General features: G+C 38.0%; 1 protein-coding gene and 1 pseudogene across 2 annotated transcripts in view; both read left to right on the top strand.

Annotated features, from left to right (window-relative positions):
- Positions 1–982: 982 nt before the first annotated feature.
- RMDN1 (regulator of microtubule dynamics 1) overlaps positions 983–19368 on the top strand; it is a 49781-nt gene continuing 31395 nt past the window's right edge. Inside the window, exons 1-2 of one of the 2 annotated variants that reach the window (XM_073892938.1) lie at positions 983–1222; positions 15095–15212. In XM_073892938.1, the coding sequence (XP_073749039.1) occupies positions 1094–1222; positions 15095–15212 (247 nt within the window). In that variant the 5' untranslated portion in view covers positions 983–1093. The remainder of the gene's footprint in view (positions 1223–15094; positions 15213–19368) is intronic. The other variant, XM_025870799.2, reaches the window with a different exon arrangement.
- LOC112823204 (L-lactate dehydrogenase A-like 6A pseudogene) lies at positions 16993–18814 on the top strand (annotated as a pseudogene).

Genomic DNA, 19368 nt, shown 5'->3' with positions numbered 1-19368 from the left:
GAGAGAGAGAGAGCGCACAAGCAGGGGGAGGGGCAGGCAGAGGGAGAGGGAGAAGCCAACTCCCTTCTGAGCAGGAAGCCCGACGTGGGGCTCAATCCCAGGACCTTGGGACCATGACCTGAGCACAAGGCAGACACTCAACTGACTGAGCGACGCAGGTGCCCCCACATCGTTTTCTACTAAGACCAGCTTGGGCTTCACATTCTTTATCTTCTCTGGCTTCTCTTTCACCCCAGAACTCCTCCTCCTAACAATCTCTTCTTTTTCCTTCCTTCCTTCCTTCCTTCCTCCCTCCCTTCCTCCCTCCCTTTCTTTTCTTTCTCTCTCTCTTTCTTCTTTCTTTCTCTTTCTCTTTCTTTCTTTCTTTCCTTCTTTCTTTCTTTCTCTCTCTTTTTCTTTCTTTCTTTCTTTCTTTCTTTCTTTCTTTCTTTCTTTCTTTCTTTCTTTCTTTCTTCTTTCTTTCTTTTTCTTTCAGATTTTATTTATTTATTTGACAGAGAGAGAGAGAGCACAAGCAGGAGGAGCAGCAGAGGGAGAGGGAAAAGCAGACTCCCCGCTGAGCAGGGAGCCCTAGGAGGGGCTCCATCCCAGGACCGAGCAGAAAACAGGCGCTTAACTGACTGAGCCACCCAGGTGCCCCTCTTCTTTGCCTTCTTTATGTGGAACAGCTTAATTCTTCCAATTATTTCCCCAAAGGACCCTCTATTACTCTATCTTTGAAGGCAGCAGAGAATTATAAATAATAATCATTTTTTTCTTGCATACTTAAAGTATCAGGTCTATCAGAGAACTTTCAACTCTGTTCTGGTGATTAATCCTATGCCAAAGCCAGGAGAGCCCCCACAAAGTACCGGCAGAAACCATACGGCATCAAGAGAACAGTCCTCTGCGCGCAGGCACGAAAGGGCCGCTAAGTCCCACCCAACCGGGTATTTCCCTCCCCCTGAACCTGTGGACCGGAAATCGCTTCGCGGAAGAGGCGGCCTGGAGGAGGGAAGTCGCTGTTTTCTCGGGAAGGACAAGAGAGACTTTCGCTCCGCTGCACTCCATAGCGGCCCAAAGGGGTGAAGGGTCAGTCCGCGAGTTTTTGGTCATGGCGCTGGCCGCTCGCTTCTGGCGCTTTCTCCCTTGGGCACGTGCCGTCTTTCCCGGACCTTGGCTCTCGAGGGGTGTTGCTGGCAGCCGCGGACAGTGCTGTACTTGGCGACTCCGCGGCTCTGAGGTATCCCCGCCGCCCTGACTCCGCTCCCCTCACTACTGGCTGGGATCCGGCACCCACTTCTTCAGCCGGGCTGCTCCTTATCTCCTTGGGGAATATGGTGAACTGAGGCAGGGACTTAGGGCCAGGTGTTCCTGGAGCTCTTCAGGTGACTGCAACGGACAGGTCGTCTCCCTTTCTCAAGGCTACTTTCTTCTCTGAGAACTGGGGTCGAAGGAGGAATGAGCTCCCCCTCAACCCTTCTCCCCCGAGAATCCGGGAATCCTGCCGGTCTTTCCTCTGTGAAAACAGAACTTTGGTTGGGGGGGCGGGGGGTTGGAACCCTGACCGCTGTGAAAATTTTATTTTTGACGATACTGTACAACACCTGAGGCACTTAGTCTGCCAGACTTTGAAAAGTTTGTGGTGTGATTTTGAAAATTATTACGACTTAGAAGCAGAGATTTTGTACTATTTAGGTTTAAAATTTGAGTCCTTTGTTTTTATCTGCATAGTGTTAAGGAAGGTTGTTGGATTGTCATCCCAGTTTTGGCTTTTCCATTAGACCGTTCGTGGGCCTTGGTTTATCTATTTATGGAAGGGGATTGGAGAGTGACGGTTGGCAGTAGTGCATATGATACGTATTATTTGAACTAGGTGTTTAATTATGTTGAACTCTAAAATACACATTTTTGACTGCCTGCTATGTTCAGGGTTATGGGGAGCTGTTAGGGGGACAGGTGATGAAAGACAGGCTTGATTGCTATCCTCCAGAATGCTTATAGTCAGATGGGGAGATGTTAAAAGATAAGGCAGAGGGATGGGAGGGGTACTAGGTAGGAAACTAGTTAGCCTCAAGTTCCCAAATTAGAGCATTGGTGAGTTAAAAGTTCCATTTTAGTGGGGTGATCATCGTTTAGATAATAAGGGCTAACATTTTTGAAGTTTTACTATAACCAGGCATTGCATTGAGCGTTATCTCATATAATCTCCATTTCTCTCCTATGGAGTGAGAACTGTTATTTTAACCATTTTTTGGAAGAGGAAACAGAAGTAAGGTTAAGTAATGTATCCAAGTCACACAGCCAGAAATATGTTGGCTTTGATGGCAGGTAGGATATCTACATGTATTGCATATAGCCACTGTGCTAAAAAACTGAGAACTGGAGGAGATAGAAAAGGATAGGAAAAAAATCAAGATCAAGAGAGACTAGAAATATTTTTAAGTAATAAAACTTCACTCTAAGCCAAAGGCAGTGAAAAACATTCTTCCTTAGATATATTGAATTTTGGGGGAGTTGGAACTAATATTACAGTTTCCAAGTTTTTCATGGGTTTTTGTATCATCATTTGTTTTCTTGTTCCTAAACCTTTCTCTCAGCATGATGTCAGTAAGCTGAGTTGGAGATATTTTCCAGGAGTTTGTTGAGATTGGGGGCTACTGCTGAGTGGCTGAGGTTTCATTTTTCTGTCTCTTCTATATGTAATCTATTAAAAAACACTTCTCTGAACGTTTTTCTTTCTTTTTTTTTAATTATTATGTTATGTTAATCACCATAATTTACATCATTAGTTTTTGATGTAGTGTTCCATGATTCATTGTTTGTGCATAACACCCAGTGCTCCACGCAGAACGTGCCCTCTTTAATACCCATCACCAGGCCAACCCATCCCACCACCCCCCTGAATGTTTATTTTTCAGCAGATTTGTACTCAGTGCTTACTGTGAACAAGGCTCTGTTCTAAGCTCTGGAGATAGATTGAACATAAGAAATAGAAACACTTTTCCTCATTGATCTTCCAGATTAGAAGGAAAGGTAGTTGAGTAAATGTAATTAATGCAAAGTGTTGGGAAAAGAGAAACAAAGTTATACCTAACCTGATCTTGAAGGGAGGAAGGGGCAAAGTGTGAGCAATTAGAGATGAAATATGAAGAATGATGGGAGGTTAAAGAAGAGTGGGAATATGAGGACAAAAAAATATTCCAGTAGAGAGAGTAGCATGATACAGGCCTTGAGGTAAGAAAAAGTGGTATTTTTGAGGACCTGAAATTATGAGTGGAGCCTGAAATGGGAGAATAAACTGATACAAACCAAGGCTGAAAAATCAGACAAGTACCAATTTATTAGTTATCTATTACTGCATAGCAGATTATTGCACAACTCAATGGTTTAAAGCAGCAAACATAATCTCACTGTGTTTTGGTTATCAAATCGAGGCTTAGCTGGATGCCTCTGGCGGATGGTTTCTTATAAGGATTGAATCAAGCTCTTCGGCTGTTGAGGTTTCATTTGAGGGCTCAATTTAGAGGTAGAGGGAAAGTTATGCCTATAACCTCGCTCCTGTAGTTGTAGGCAGGCCTTTGTACTCACCTAGAAGGCTTCTCAAAAGGGCTGCCTTAAGACACAGCAGCTTCCCCCAGGGCAGGCAAGCAATCAAAGAAAATTTACTTGAGAGAATGAGTGTCAAAGATGGAAGTCGCAATTTATAACCTAATCTTGAAGTAACATCCCTTCACTTTTGCATATTCTGTTTTTTTAAAGAGAGCCAGTAAGTCCAGCCTACATTTAAGGGAAGGGATTACACAAAGGAGTGAATATTAGAAGTACAGAAGGGAGAAATCTTTCTTCCCAGGATTCTTCCAGCTGGTTTAGGGATTAAACTGCATGAAACAACAGGAACAAAAACCAAGGTTTTATTATGTGCACGGATGTCCAATAATGAAATTGAGACCGAAAGAAATGACCAAGGCAGGCAGTTTTTATACATTTTAGGCATAATAAATTTGTGAGGAACTGGCAGGATAAAGAAAACAGATGTTTGGGAGCTTTATTTAGTAAGGAATTTTAAGTATAATTTAGGCTGAGGTAGTAGATTTGTAACAAAGGCTTGTTTCTATTGCTTTCTAGGTTTTAACGTCCTTATCTCTGGTGATGAGGATGTCTTTTTACTTCTTAGTACAGGAAGGGTATTTTTCATATGCGAGATTTATTTCCTGTTTCGGGGAGTCAGAGGAGGGTCTCAGTGTTCTTGCACCAGCAGTTTCCCAAATAGCTTCAATTCAGAATAATCAGTATACCATTGTGCTACATTTTGAGGCAGCCTGCCCTGGGCCCTGACAAAAGGCAGGAATCATTTGGGGCCATTTTAATTAATTTATCTGTATATTTTTAAATTGAGATATAATTGACATGTAACAGTTTCAGGTATATGACACGATATAATATTTGTACATATGGCCAGATGATCCCCACAATTAGTAAATTTAACATCCTTCTCTACAGTTTTTTTCTCTTGATGAGAACTTTTTTAAGATTTATCCTCTTAGTAACTTCCAAATATACATACAGTATTATTAACTGTAGTTATCGTGCTGTACATTACATCCTAGGACTTATTTTATAACTGGAAATTTATACTTTTTGACCATCTTCACCCATTTAACCAGCCCCCTTCTACTCCCCCTCTGGCAGCCACCAGTCTGTTCTCTATTTATAAGTTTGGCTTTTGTTTTAGATTCCACAATGAGATCATACTGCATTTGTCTTTCTTGTCTGACATATTTCACTTAGCATAATGCCCTCAAGGTCCCTTCACGTTGTCACAAATGACAAGATTTCATTCTTTTTATGGCTGAAAAATATTCCATTGTGTGTATGTGTGTATGTGTGTGTATATATATATATATATATATATATCACATTTGTTTTATGCATTCATAGATGGACACTCATGTTGCTTCATGCCTTGGCAACTGTAAATATTGCTTCAGTGAACATGGGGGTGCATATATCTTTTTGAGTTAGTGTTTCTGTTTCCTTTGTATAAACACCCAGTAGAATTGCTGGGCTATATAGTAGTTCTATTTTTTATTTTTTGATTAACCTTCATGCTGTTTTCTATAGTGGCTGCACCAATTTTCATTCCCACCAACAGTGCACAAGGGTTCCTCTTCCCTACATCCTCACCAACACTTATTATTTCTTGTTTTTTTGACAATACCATTCTAAGAAGTGTGAGATACCACATTGTGGTTTTGATTTGCATTTCCCTAATGAGTACCTTTTCATGTACCTGTTGGCTATCTGTAAGTCTCTGGAAAAACGTCTCTTCTCATACTCTGCCCATGTTTTAATTGGACTGGTTTTTTAAATGGTTTTGCCTATTGAATTGTGAAAATTCTTTATATATTTTGGATGTTAATCCCTTATCAGATATATGATGTGCCAATTTTTTCTTCAATTTGGTAGGTTGCTTTTACATTTTGTTGATAGTTTCATTTCCTGTGCACAAACTTTTTAGTTTGATGGAGTCCCACAAGTTTATTTTTACTTTTGTTGCCTTTGCTTTTGGTGTAAAATCTGAAAAATTATTGCCAAGATCATCATCAAGGAGCTTACCCCCTATGTTTTCTTCTAGTTTATGGTTTTAGATTTGATGTTCAAGGTTTTAGTCCCTTTTGAGTTAATTTTTGTGTATGCTGTAATACAGTGGTTCAGTTTTATTCTTTTTCATGTGGCTGTCCAGTTTTCTGGACACTCATTGAAGAGACTTTTTTTCTTATTGTATATTCTTGGCTCCTGTATTTTAAATTAGTTGGCCCATATATGCATGAGTTTATTTCTGAACTCACTATTTTGTTCCATTGATCTGTGTGTGCGAATACTATACTGTTCTGATTGCTGTAGCTTTGTAATATTTTTTAAATGAGGAAGCATGATGCCTCCTGCTTTGTTCTTCTCAAGGTTGCTTTGGCTATTTGGGGTCTTTTGTGGTTCCATACAAACTTCAGGATTCTTTGTTCTGTTTCTGTGAAAAGTGCAATTGGAATTTGAAAATGCTGTTGAATCTGCAGATTGCTTCAGGTAGTATGGACGGTTTTACAGTATTCCTCCAATCTGTTAGCACGGAATATCTTTCCATTTATTTGTGTCTTCAGTTTCTTTCATCAGTGTCTTACAGTTTTTAGTGCACAGGTCTTTTACCAGATTCTTGGTTAAATTTATTTCTAGGTATTTTATTCTTTTTGATATAACGATAAATGGGATTGTTTTCTTAATTTCTCTGATAATTCATTATTAGTATATAGAAATACAATATATTTTTGTATTGATTTTGTATCTTGTTACTTTACTGAATTTGTTTATTATTTCCAACAATTTTTGGGTGAGGTCTTTAGGGTTTTCTTTTTTAAGATTTATTTATTTATTTATTTGACAGAGAGAGTGAGCGAGAGCAGGAACACAAGCGGGGGAGTGGGAGAGGAAGAAGCAGGCCTCCCGCTGAGCAGGGAGCCCGATGAGGGGCTGGATCCGGGGCTGGATCCGAGGACCCTGGGATCATGACCTGAGTCGAAGGCAGACGCTTAACGACTGAGCCACCCAGGCGCCCTCTTTAGGGTTTTCTATTTGTAATACCATGTTACTACAAATTTACTTCTTCCTTTCTGATTTGGATATCTTTTCTTTCTCTTTTCTTTTCCTTCTTTTTTTATTCCTAATTGCTCTAGTTAGGATTTCTAATACCATGTTGAATAAAAGTGAGAGTGGGCATTCTTGTCTTGATTCTCATTTTAGAGGAAAAGCTTTTGGCTTTTCACCACTTGAGTATGATACTAGCTGTGAACTTGTCATATATTGCCTTTATTTATTTTTTTAAAGATTTTATTTATTTTTTGACAGAGCGAGAGATTGAGAGAGCACAAGAGAGGGAGTGGCAGGCAAAGGGAGAGGGAGAAGCAGGCTCCCCGCTGAGCAAGGAGCCAGATGCCAGACTCAGTCCCAGGACCCTTGGGATCATGACCTGAGCTGAAGGCAGATACTTAACCAACTGAGCCACCCAGGCGCCCCATGTATTGGCTTTATTATGTTGAGATATATTCCCTCTATATCCACTTTATTGAGAATTTTATCATGAATGGATATTGAATTTTTGTCAGATGCTTTTTCTATATCTATTGAGATAATCATGTGATTTGGGGACTTCATTTTGTTGTGTCACCCTGATTGGTTTGCAGATTTTTGAATCTTCCTTGCAGTACCCTAGAATAAATCCCACTTGATCATGATGTATGATATTTTCAATGGATTCTTAAAAATTTTAATTCTAGTGTAGTTAAGATACAGTGTTATATTCATTTCAGATGTACAATATAGTGATTCAACAATTTCATATATTACTACGTGCTCATAGAGAGTAAGTGCACTCTTAATTCCCTTCACCTATTTCACCCATCCCTCCACCCACCTCCCCTCTGGTAATCATCTGTTTTTTGTTGTTGTTGTTGTTGTTGTTGTTGTTCATTTGTGTTGTTTCTTAAATTCCACACATGAGTGAAATCATACAGTATTTGTGTTTCTTTGACTTATTTTGCTCAACCATTATACACTCTAGATCCATTCATGCTGTTGTAAATTTCAAGACTTGATTATTTTTTTATGGCTAAATAATACTACATTTTTATCTATATACCACATGTTCTTTATTCGTTCATCTCTTGATAGACTCTTGGGTTGCTTCCTTATTTTGGCTATTGTAAATATTGCTGCAGTAAACATTCATGTGCATTTATTCTTTTGAATTAGTGTTTTCATATTCTTTGGGTAAATACCCAGTGGTGTGATAGCTGGCTCATGGGGTAACTTCATTTAAAAATTTTTGAGGAAACTCAATACTGTTTCTCACAGTGGCTGCACCAGTTTACATTCCCACCAAGAGTGCATGGGAGTTGCTTTTTCTCCACATCCTTGCCAATACTCATTGTTTGTGTTTTTTATTTTAACCATTCTGATAGATGTGAGGTGATATCTCATTGTGTTTGTTTGTTTTTTTTTAAAGATTATTTATTTATTTGAGAGATAGAGAGCACGAGAGGGAAGAGGGTCAGAGGGAGAAGCAGACTCCCTGCTAAGCAGGGAGCCCGATGTGAGACTCAATCCTGGGACTCCAGGATCATGACCTGAGCCGAAGGCAGTCGCCCAACCAACTGAGCCACCCAGGCGCCTCTCATTGTGGTTTTGATTTGCATTTTCCTGATGCAGAGTGATGTTGAGCTTCTTTTTATGTGTCTGTTGGCCTTCTGTATGTCTTTGGAGAAATGTCTGTTCATGTCTTCTGCCCATTTTTAAATTGGATTATTTGTTTTTTTGGATGTTGAGTTGTATAACTTCTTTATATGTTTTGGATACTAACCCTTTATCAGATATGTCATTTGAAAATACCTTCTCCCAGTCAGTAGGCTGTTTTTTAGTTTTGTCGGTTGTTTCCTTTGCGTGCAGAAGTTTTTATTTTGATGTAGTCCCAACAGTTTATTTTTGCTTTTGTTTCCCTGGCCTCAGGAGACCTATCAAGAAAAACGTTTTTATGGCTGATGTCAGAGAAATTATTGCCTGTGCTCTCTTCTAAGATTTTTATGGTTTCAGGCCTCACATTTAGGTCCTTAGTCCATTTTGAGTTGTTTTTTTTTTTTGTATGGTGTAAAAAATGGTCCAGTTTCATTCTTTTGCATGTAGCTGTCCAGTTTTCTCAACACCACTTGTTGAAGAGACTTGTCTTTTTCCCATTGCATATTCTTGCGTCCTTTGTCATAGATTAATTGACCATGTAATTGTGGGTTTATTTCTGGGCTCTCTGTTCTGTTCCATTGATCTTTGTGTCTGTTTTTCTGCCAGCACCATAGTGTTTTAATTACTACAGCTTTGTAAGATATCTTGAAATCTTAAATTGTGATACCTCCAGTATTGTTTTACTTTTTCAAGATTGCTTTGGCTATATAGGGTCTTTGTGGCTCCATGCAAATTTTAGGATTGTTTTTCTAGTTCTGGGAAGAATACTATTGATATTTTTGTTAGGGATTGCATTAAATCTCTAGCTTGCTTGGGGTAATGTGGACGTTTTAACAATATTTGTTCTTTCAATCCATGAGCATGGAACGCCTTTCCATTTCTTTGTGTTGTCTTCAATTTCTTTCATTAGTGTTTTATAGTTTTTAGAGTACAGGTGTTACCTTCTTGGTTAAGTTTATTTCTAGGGATTTAATTATTTTTGGTGCAGTTGTGAATGGGATTATTTTCTTCCTTTCTCTTTCTGCTGCTTCATTATTAGTGTATAGAAGAGCAACAGATTTCTGTATGTTGATTTTGTATCTTGTGACTTGACTGAATTCATGTATCACTTCTGGTAGCTTTTTTGTTGGTGACTTTAGGGTTTTCTACATGTAGTATTCTGTCATCTGCAATTAGTAAAAGTTTTACTTCTTCCTTACCAATTTAGATGTCTTTTATTCCTTTCTCTTTTCTGATTGCTGTAGCTAGGACTTCCAGTACTACACTGAATAAAAGTGGTGAGAGTGGACATCCTTGCCTTATTTCTGACCTTAGTGGAAAAGCTCTCAATTTTCCTCCATTGAGTAATGATATTAGCTGTGTTTTTCATATATGGCCTTTATTATGTTGAGGTATGTTCCCTCTCTACCTACTTTGTTGAGGGCTTTTATCATGAATGAATGCTGTACTTTGTCAGATGCTTTTTCTGCTTCTGTTGAAATGATCATACAGTTTTTATCCTTCCTCTTATTGATGTGATGTATCATGTTGGTTGATTTGTGAATATTGAACCAACCTTACATTCCTGGATAAATTTCACTTGATTGTGGTGAATTATTATTTTTAATGTATTTTGGATTTGGATTGCTAATACTTTGTTGAGAATTTTTGTTGAGGATTTTTGCATCTATGTTCATCAGAGATATTAGTCTGGGGTTCTCTTTGGTAGTGTCTTTATCTGATTTTGGTATCAGGGTAATAATGGTGGCCTCATAGAATGAATTTGGAAGTTTTCCTTTCTCTTCTGTTTCTTGGAAAAATTTGAGAAGAATAGGTATTAACTCTTCTAAATGTTGGGTAGAATGAAGCATCTGGTCTTGGACTTTTGTTTGTTGGGAGTTTTTTGATTAGTGATTCAGTTTCATTGCTGGTAATCCATCTGTTCAAATTTTCTGTTTCATCCCAATTCAGTTTTGGGAGATTATATCCATTTTTTCTGGGTTGTCCAGTTTGTTAGCATATGATTTTTCATAATATTCTCTTATAATCCTTTGTATTTCTAAGATGTCAGTTGTTATTTCTTCTTTCGTTTCTGATTTTGATTCCCTCCTCTCTCTCTCTCTCGATGAGTCTGTCTAAAGTTTTGTCAATTTTGTTGGTCTTTCAGAGAACCAGCTCCTGGTTTCATTGATCTATTTAGTTGTTTTTTTAGTCTCTATATAATTTATTTCTGCTCTAATGCTTACTATTTCCTTCCTCCTGCTGGATTTGGGTTTTGTTTGTTTTTGTTTTTCTAGCTTCTTTAGATGTAAGGTTAGGTTGTTTACTTGAGATTTTTCTTGCTTTTTGAGGTAGGTCTGTATTGCTGTAAACTTCTGTCTTAGAACTGCTTTTGCTGCACTCCAAAGATTTTGGACTGTTGTGTTTTCATTTTTATTTGTCCCTATGTATTTTTTTATTTCTTCTTTGATTCCCTGGTTGACCCATTTATTGTTTAGTAGCATGTTATTTAACCTTCATGTATTTGTGCTCTTTCCAGATTTATTTATTTATTTAGTGGTTGATTTCTAGTGTCATAACGTCGTGGTCAGAAAAGATGCATGGTATGACTTCAGTCTCTTTTTGGGTTTCTTTCAGAGGAAATTGTTTGGCATGTAGCTGTAGATTTGGTGTGTCCATGAGAGGATGGGTGTTCACGATCCTCCTACATTGCCATTTTGAACCAGACCCACTGGGGCCATTTTAGAGGCTGCGTACTACAACCAGATTCAGAAAACCATATAAACAATGTTAAGTATTTCTGATTTTATTCTTTTTTTCTTTTAAAGATTTTATTTACTTATTTGACAGAGAGATAGAGAGCACAGATAGCCAGAGTGGCAGGCAGAGGGAGGAGACTCTCCGCTGAGCAGGGAGCCCTATGTAGGTCTCGATCCCAGGGCCCTGGGATCATGACCTGAGCTGAAGGCAGACACTTAACCAACTGAGCCACTCAAGCACCCCACTGATTTTATTCTAAAGGTTATAGGAAACCATGAAAAATTTTTAAACAGGGAAATCATTTGATCAAAATAATGCTAAAAAAATAACTTTGTCTAGGGTCAAGAATGGATAGGTTAGAGTGGATGCTATAGACCAGATAAGGGATGATTGGTATAGCACAGTGAGAAATCTAGTGGCTTGAACTTTAGTGGTAATCATGGAAATGGAAATAAGTGGATGCATTTAAAGTACACTAAGGATGTAAACTTAGTGGACCTAAAAGATAGCTTTGTTGTGGGAACTGAAAGGAAGCAGTCAGCAAAGATCTCAAGTTTCTGGCTAGAGCAGCAGGATGGATGGTGATGCTGTTTACTGGAATAGGACTACAGAAGCAATTGGGGGGGATGGCAGAGAGGGAGATGAGATGTTTTGGGCTAGTTATGGTGATTGATGAGATAGCCGAGTTGACATGTAGAATAGACAGTAGTTGGATAGGTCTGGTGTTTACCTTCTGAGGTCTGAGTTGGAGATACAGATTCAGGGGACATTATCATATGGTTGTAAATGATAACATGGTAGAGGTTGAAAGTACTTTATAGTAAGACAAGAAGAAGACCTAGTACCTACCGTGGAGGAATTCCGATATTTAAGTGGAGGAGGAGCTGACAGGAAATTAGGAGGAAAACTGGGAGATGGTAGTGACACATTCCTTCCCATCTAGTGATGAGTTTGTATTTTGGAGTTCCTTCTAGCTTGAACTTAGTATAATTAGTGTTGAAGAAAAGACTTATTTAACAGATAGCTTACTTCTTTGGTTTAACAGATATTTTTTTGAGAATTATTTATGTGACAGGAATTGTAGAGTATTGGAGGTGCAAAGTAAAATGGTACATTCTAGCTGTCTCAGACAGACAGTTTCACAAGTTGTTAGTATCTTCAGGGGTCACTAGGTCCTAATTCTTTTAATTTATTTTTTTAGTTCCAGAAACATGATTTTTATCTATTTTCTCACAGATGAGCAGAAAGCTGCTCTACATTAACCAAACTAGTCAGAGTCCCACTGGAAAACTGTCACTTTATTAATTTACAGTAAGAAGTACAAATGTCAGCTGCCTGACAGTGCATTTTTTCCCCTCTCAGAAAGCCAGGATTATTGTTTATTGAACATGATACCAGCAAGGAAATTGAACACTGTGAATGTGTAGTTTTCTCAAGCTATAACAGTCTGTGCATACTTTTCAACCATGTGATATACCTGCCATAAAAATAAGGAACCAGGAGACTTACTGATATCTTAAGTCTTTTTCTTCCAAGTACCACCACCATACATCCACACCCCCATACCGTCTGCTCCTAACCCCATCTTGCTTCTCCTTGGTAAATATGAATAAACTCAGAAAATATGTTAAAATTGTGATTATGTCAAATTCAGTTTTCTTGCTTTGCTGTTGATTTGTTTTGAATCCAGTTGTGTGTAATATCTTGAATATTCATGCTCAAGAAATTAAAGCACTCAGCAAATTGGAATATGTTGGATTCCTCATTCCTACCCTAGATCCTTATGAGAAGTTAGGATATGGGTCAGATGTGAGTCCTGAGAGAAAGTCGAGAATGGCTACAAGGTTTTTTGTTTGCTTTTTTGTTTTTTTAACCTAATAGAAGAATAGAATTGCCCTTTACCATGAGAGGGAAAGTTGTGAGATGGGTAAAGTTGAGGGAAACAGTACCTGTTTTGGCTAATAAATGTGAGATGCCTGTTGTACTTCATGTGGAGATAGATGTTGATTAAGCTGCTGGTTATATGATTCTGAAGTTTAGAGGAGTAACCCAGGCTTCATATTACATTTGTGTGTATGATGTTGATGATATTTAAAGATAAGATCACCAAAATGGTACAAGTAGAGAAAAGAAGGTCTGGGGAAAAAGCCCAAACATAGCTGGCCAGGGAGGAACCAACCAAAGAAAAGGAGCAGTTGTTGAAACCAGAGAAAATATGATAGTAGTGTTCCAAAAGCCAAGTGAAAAGTGTTTCAAGAGTGAGAGAACACAGCAAGTGCTGACAAAAGGGGCTGATGTATTACAAAGAAGCATGAGGAAAAGGGGGAGGGGCTTGCAGATATCTTTATCTTGATTGTGGTGATAGTAATGGTTTTATGGGTTTATATGCATGCCTTAATGAATTGTACATATTATGTATGTACAGTTTGTAGCATGTCACTTATATTTCAATAAAACTTTTATTTTTATTAAGATTTTATTTTATTTGGGAGAGAGTGCATTTGTGTGCACAAGTGGGGTGAAGAGCAGAAGGAGAGGGAGAAGCAGACTTCCTACTGAGCAGGGAGTCCAATGCGGGACTCAATCCCAGGACCCTGGGATCATGACCTGAGCTGAAGGCAGGCACTTAACCGCCTGAGCCACCCAGGCGCCCCTTAATAAAGCTGTTTTAGTAAAAAAATTAAACTTCCAGGGGCGTTTGGCTGGCTCAGTCGGTTAAGCGTCTGCCTTCAGGTCATCATCCCTGAGTCCCTGCATGGAGCCCTGCACTGGGCTCCCAGCTCAGTGGGGAATCTGCTTCTCCCTCTGCCCCTCCCCCTGCTCATTGCTCTCTCTTTCCTTCTCTCTCTCACATAAATAAATAAAATCTTAAAAAAAATTAAACATCCATTCATAACTTAAAAAGTGATCAGCTGTCAAATACTGTTAATAGGTCAAGGAAGCTGAGATTCAGAATTGAGTATAAGAAATAGCTGTGTCCTTGGTTGCTGTAACTGGCATACCATCAGTGGTGTTGTGGGGATAAAAGTGATTTGTGTAAGTTCAAGAGTGGGAAGAGAGGAAGTGGAGACAGAGTAACGACAACTTTTTAAAAGTTTTGCTGAAAAGAGAAGTTAGAAAATGAGACTAAAGGGAGAAGTGAATTCAAGAGGAAGCTCTTTGTTTTTAAGAGAAAAATAAAAACTTACAAAGATAGTACAGCTTGTTTTTATACCAGTGGGAATGAATCAACAGAAAGGGAGAAAATGATACTATCTTGTGAAAGAAAAACTGTTGTAGGAAAGAATTGGTGGAGTGATATCCATATACTCCTTTGCCTTCTTGGGTCTTGAGAATTCTGGCCATAATAATGAAAATCCATTTACAAATCTATTTGGATATGCTCTTTATTCATTGTTTATTTCAAAACTATGGGTTTTTTTTTTAATTTTATTTATTTATTTGAGAGAGAGAGTGAGATTTAAAGAGCACATGAGAGGGGGGAGGGTCAGAGGGAGAAGCAAACTCCCTGCTGAGCAGGGAGCCCGATGCGGGACTCGATCCAGGGACTCCAGGATCATGACCTGAGCCGAAGGCGGTCGCTTAACCAACTGAGCCACCCAGGCGCCCAAAACTAGGGGTTTTGTAGATCACTTTTGAAGATATCTTTAAATCCATGTACACTTTTTATGTGTAGTAATTACCATATTTGATATTTTTCATCTTGTCTGTTCTTAGGATTGGTACTTGTTATATATTAGTATTTTATATTTTATTTCATAGTTACAATATCCATGCCTCCTCAAATAAAATGTAGATCTTACAGTCCAGCACTTAGCATGACTGTGATTTTTAGATAAATTACTATTGTTAGCCTTAGCCATTGTTAAGAATCTTTTCTTAACAGGATATGCTCTCCCTGTAATGTAAGTATGTGAAATAGTTTTACTGAAGAATTTGAAGTAAATTTTGAGCTTCCAGTATTCTTAGGATTGATTGCTTTGGGGGTAGGAGAAAGTTGTTGTAATTTTTTTTAATTGATGTAATTTTTGCTTGGAGTAGCTGTTTGTTCACATTTTGTGTTTGATAACTCTGGCCATAATTGTTTCCATAGGTGATGGGAAATCTAGGATCTGTCAAAAGAAGCCTTTTATTCTCAGCTTTACCTTATTTGGGTTTTGAAACATTTCAAGTATTTTCCCAGGCTGCTGTGGTTCATGCCACAGCCAAAGGTAAGCCTAAGCTAAACACATGGACTACTTAGAGTTAATTATGTTTGGTAATAACATAATTATTGTGTTATTAATAAAATATTAAAATATTTTGTTAATAACTTTGAGTTATTTTTGAATAAGTAATGAAGCTTTTTTCTAGGCTATATTTCTGCTTTTCTTTATTTGTCATTGAGTCTGATTTTATATATGTAATATGTATATATATTATATTTGTGTGTACATCTCTGTGTGAACATATATATTTCTGTGTATGTGTAATATCTTCTAGCAACTAGAGCTCCTTCAGTGAAAGATACTCTTTTAATATTTTGTAGTTTTATGGGATCCTTGGGCTAAGAATATTTTTTACATTTTTAAGGGGTTGAGGGATTAGGAGAGGAATATACCACAGAAAATGGATCTAGCCCATTTGACACAAGAATTCTTTTGTCATTAATTCCAAGTTATTATACTCTTCTTGATATTGTTAATAAAGGCCCAATTACTTTGAGGTAAAAATATTTTATTTACAGACAAAATGCAGTTTAGTACTAAATATCAAATAACTGATTGAAAAGTAGAAAAAGTCTATCAGATTTCTATCAGATTTGGTATACTATAGATAAGTATATATCAAGACTTGCCATATTTAAAAGAAATTAATTAAAACAGTTGTGTGTGTTGACAGAGGCAAAATTTCAGTATATTAGAGAAAAATTTTTAATTTTTGTAGTCCCCACCTTTTAATCATTTAGAAGTGATTGGGGAAAGAAGCAGAGATTTTATTTTGAATAGATGTTCTTATTAAAGTTGTGGTAGATGAATTTGAGAATATTAGCTAAAAATTACTAGTTATTGATTTCCCATGATTATCCTTGTCTTTAAAAGAGCAGATAAAGGGTGCCTGGGTGGCTCAGTTGGTTAAGTGACTGCCTTCGGCTTAGGTCATGATCACAGGGTCCTGGGATTGAGTCCCAAAATCTGGCTCCCTGCTCTGCAGAGAGCCTGTTTCTCCCTCTGCCTCTTTCTTTACCTCTCATGAATACAATAAAAATAAAATCTTAAAAAAAAAGAGCAGATATTGAGAATTGCTGTGTTTTTGTTTTATCTTTCCTTTTATGTATAATTTTTATGATGGATAAAGTAGAGGACTTGGTTCCCTAAACTTTTCACCTAACTTCAATTCTCACAGCAACCTTCTAAGTAGTAAGAACAAATTGTATTATGACATGATAATAATTTTTTAAAATGTATCCCTGAGAGATGTGCCCAGTGGTTGCAGTTTTAATATTTGGGTCTGTGTGTGTGTGTTCCATTTTAGGTGTTTTGTTTGTTTGTTTTTTATTTTATTTTATTTTAAACTCTATCGCCAAATGGACAGGAACTCAGGACCCGGAAGTCAAGAGTCAGGAGCTCTACTGACTGAGCCAGCCAGGCTCCACCCATTATAGTATTAACCTTTGAAAAAGAAGCTCACAGTTTAACTTCTTCAAAGTCAAAGTGTCAGAGCAGAGATTAGAACTCTAATCAATTTTTTTGGTCTGTCACACTTAGTTTCAGTGTACTTTAGCACCCTTTCCTTACGGAAATGAGTGCAAAGATGTAGGGCTTCCCTGAGCGACAAAATATGGCATTTTGAAAGGCAAAGCTGAAATTAACTTTAGCTTTAACGGTAATAGTCCATTTTTTCAAATGTGTCTTTATTTAAAATTACTGCAGATTCAGTAAGTTAAAAAACATTTTAAGGTTCTGGACCCTTGTGGGGCCTGCACGAGCTGGGTGTGGTCTTGCACAGGTGCAGTAGTGAGCTGGGTGGGGGGTGAGGTGGTAGGGCATTAAACCTTCAACTGTTTACTTACTTTGCGCTTCAAAGAACTTTGATGTGGCTTTCCTCCATTCCCTTCCTTCACCTCTTGAGCCAGCTGCTATGAGCTGGGCTGGGGGAGTCCTATGGGCGAGCAGGAGACTACGCCCTGTAGGAGCGAATGTCTTTTGCCTAGGGATGGCTCTGTGTCCCTGCCAGGTGGTATGCACCCCTCTCAGGGACAGTTTATCCCTGTCTCCACGATGGCAACTATCAGGTGCGAACTTACTAAGAATTTCACTTCAGAGGAGACCATTTATCACAATAAGATCTCTGTTATAGGAACTGGATCAGTTGGCATGGCATGTGCTATCAGCATCTTATTAAAAGGCTTGAGTGATGAACTTGCTTTTGTGGATGTTGATGAAGGCAAACTGAAGGGTGAGACAGTGGATCTTCAACATGGCAGCTCTTTCATGAAAATGCCAAATATTGTTTCCAGCAAAGATTACCATGTCACTGCAAACTCCAACCTAGTGATTATTACAGCAGGTGCACACCCAAGAAAAGGAGAAAAACGCCTTGATGTAGTCAAGAGAAATGTGTCCATCATTAAATTAATGATTTCCAACATTACCCAGTATGGTCCCCAGTGCAAAATGGTAGTTGTTTCTAATCCAGTGGATATCTTATGTAGCTTGGAAGTTGAATGCATTTCCCCATAACCATGTTACTGGAAGTGGCTGTAATCTGGACACTGCCTGTTTCCGTTTCTTTACTGGGCAAAGACTTGGTATCCACTCAGAAAGCTGTCATGCATGGATCCTTGGAGAACATGGAGACTCAAGTGTACCTGTGTGGAGTGGAGTTAACATTGCTAGTATCCCCTTGAAGGATCTGAATTCAGATATAGGAACGGATAAAGATCCTGAGCACTGGGAAAATGTCCACAAAGAGGTGATAACCTCTGGCTATGAGATGGTTAAAATGAAAGGTTATACAAATTGGGCTGTTGGTCTGTCTGTAGCTGATTTAACAGAAAGCATTTTGAAGAATCTTAGGAGAGTGCATCCAGTTTCCACCATAACGAAGGGCCTCTTGGAATAAATGAAGAAGTATTCCTTAGTGTTCCTTGTATCCTGGGAGAGGATGGTATTGCAAACCGTATTAAGATAAAGCTGACCCTTGAAGAGGAGATCCATTTGAGAAGGAGTGCAGAAAAACTTTGGGAAAGTCAGAAAGAGATCAAGCTTTAAAGTTTGATCCTGTAATAAAAGGAGAGATAGTAGTTGCAGGATTGTATATCAAACTTTTGAATAAACTTGAATCCGTGTGTGTGTGTAGTTGCTCTTTGGTCTAAAAGGATGTATGATGTATGTGTTTAATGTGTTATAGAGATTCTGGTTCTTTTCATCCAACATAATGCTAATTCTTTCATTCTGGCTGGCTTATATATATGTTCATTTATATGCTGCTTGGAAAAAAGTTATAACTTCCTCTACGAATGTAAAAGTAAAAGTTTATACAAACAACTCGAAATGTTAGTTCTAGTCCTAACTCCAAATGAAACCTTGATTTGACCTTAAATAAGATTTTAATATTCCAAGGTATAACTTACTCTGAAAACTGTTAATTATCTTTATTAAAGATTTTAATGAAAATTGCCGTATATTGTAGAATCCTTCCTGTGTTTTCAAGCATATTTTGAGCACTTAGAAAGTTAATACAAAGAACAGAGTATGGATATTTATTTAACTTGCTTTGATTTTCTTTAACTTTGTTTTCTTAAATAAAATGTCACTTTATAATTAGTTGATTGGCATGTTCATTATAATTTGTGCAACTAGACCATTGCCCTTGAAAAAACATCAGTTACTGATAAAATATAGAGATAGATTTTTTTTAACTTGGAAAATGACCCATGTTTCTATAAAACTATAATTTCATCAGTCCTTACAAGTTTTACTTTGTCATCTCTCTCCTATTTGCTATACTGTGATCTTTATTTTTCATATTTTTTAGGAAATGGTCTTCAGATAATTCCGCTCATCAAAACTGCTTACTTCTCTTTAGGGCTGCTTCATGCTCATTGAAGCCAATTAAAAGATTTTTTCCTTCTTCATTTACTGGGATACAGTCATATTCTGAATTATGTTTTTAGAAATTAAGGGCATATATATATATATTTAAGATTTTATTGACAGCGAGAGACTCAGCGAGAGAGGGAACACAAGCAGGGGGAGTGGGAGAGGGAGAAGCAGGCTTCCCACGGAGCAGGGAGCCTGATGCGGGGCTCGATTCCCAGGACCCTGGGATCATGACCTGAACCGAAGGCAGACGCTTAACGACTGAGCCACCCAGGCACCCCTA

This window comes from Callorhinus ursinus, unplaced genomic scaffold, assembly GCF_003265705.2.
Source record: "Callorhinus ursinus isolate GAN/ISIS: 27379988/994484 unplaced genomic scaffold, GSC_fseal_2.0 scaffold5, whole genome shotgun sequence".
NCBI lineage: Eukaryota > Metazoa > Chordata > Mammalia > Carnivora > Otariidae > Callorhinus > Callorhinus ursinus.
The sequence above is the reverse complement of the archived record's forward strand: the minus strand, read 5'-3'. Positions and strand labels throughout refer to the sequence as shown.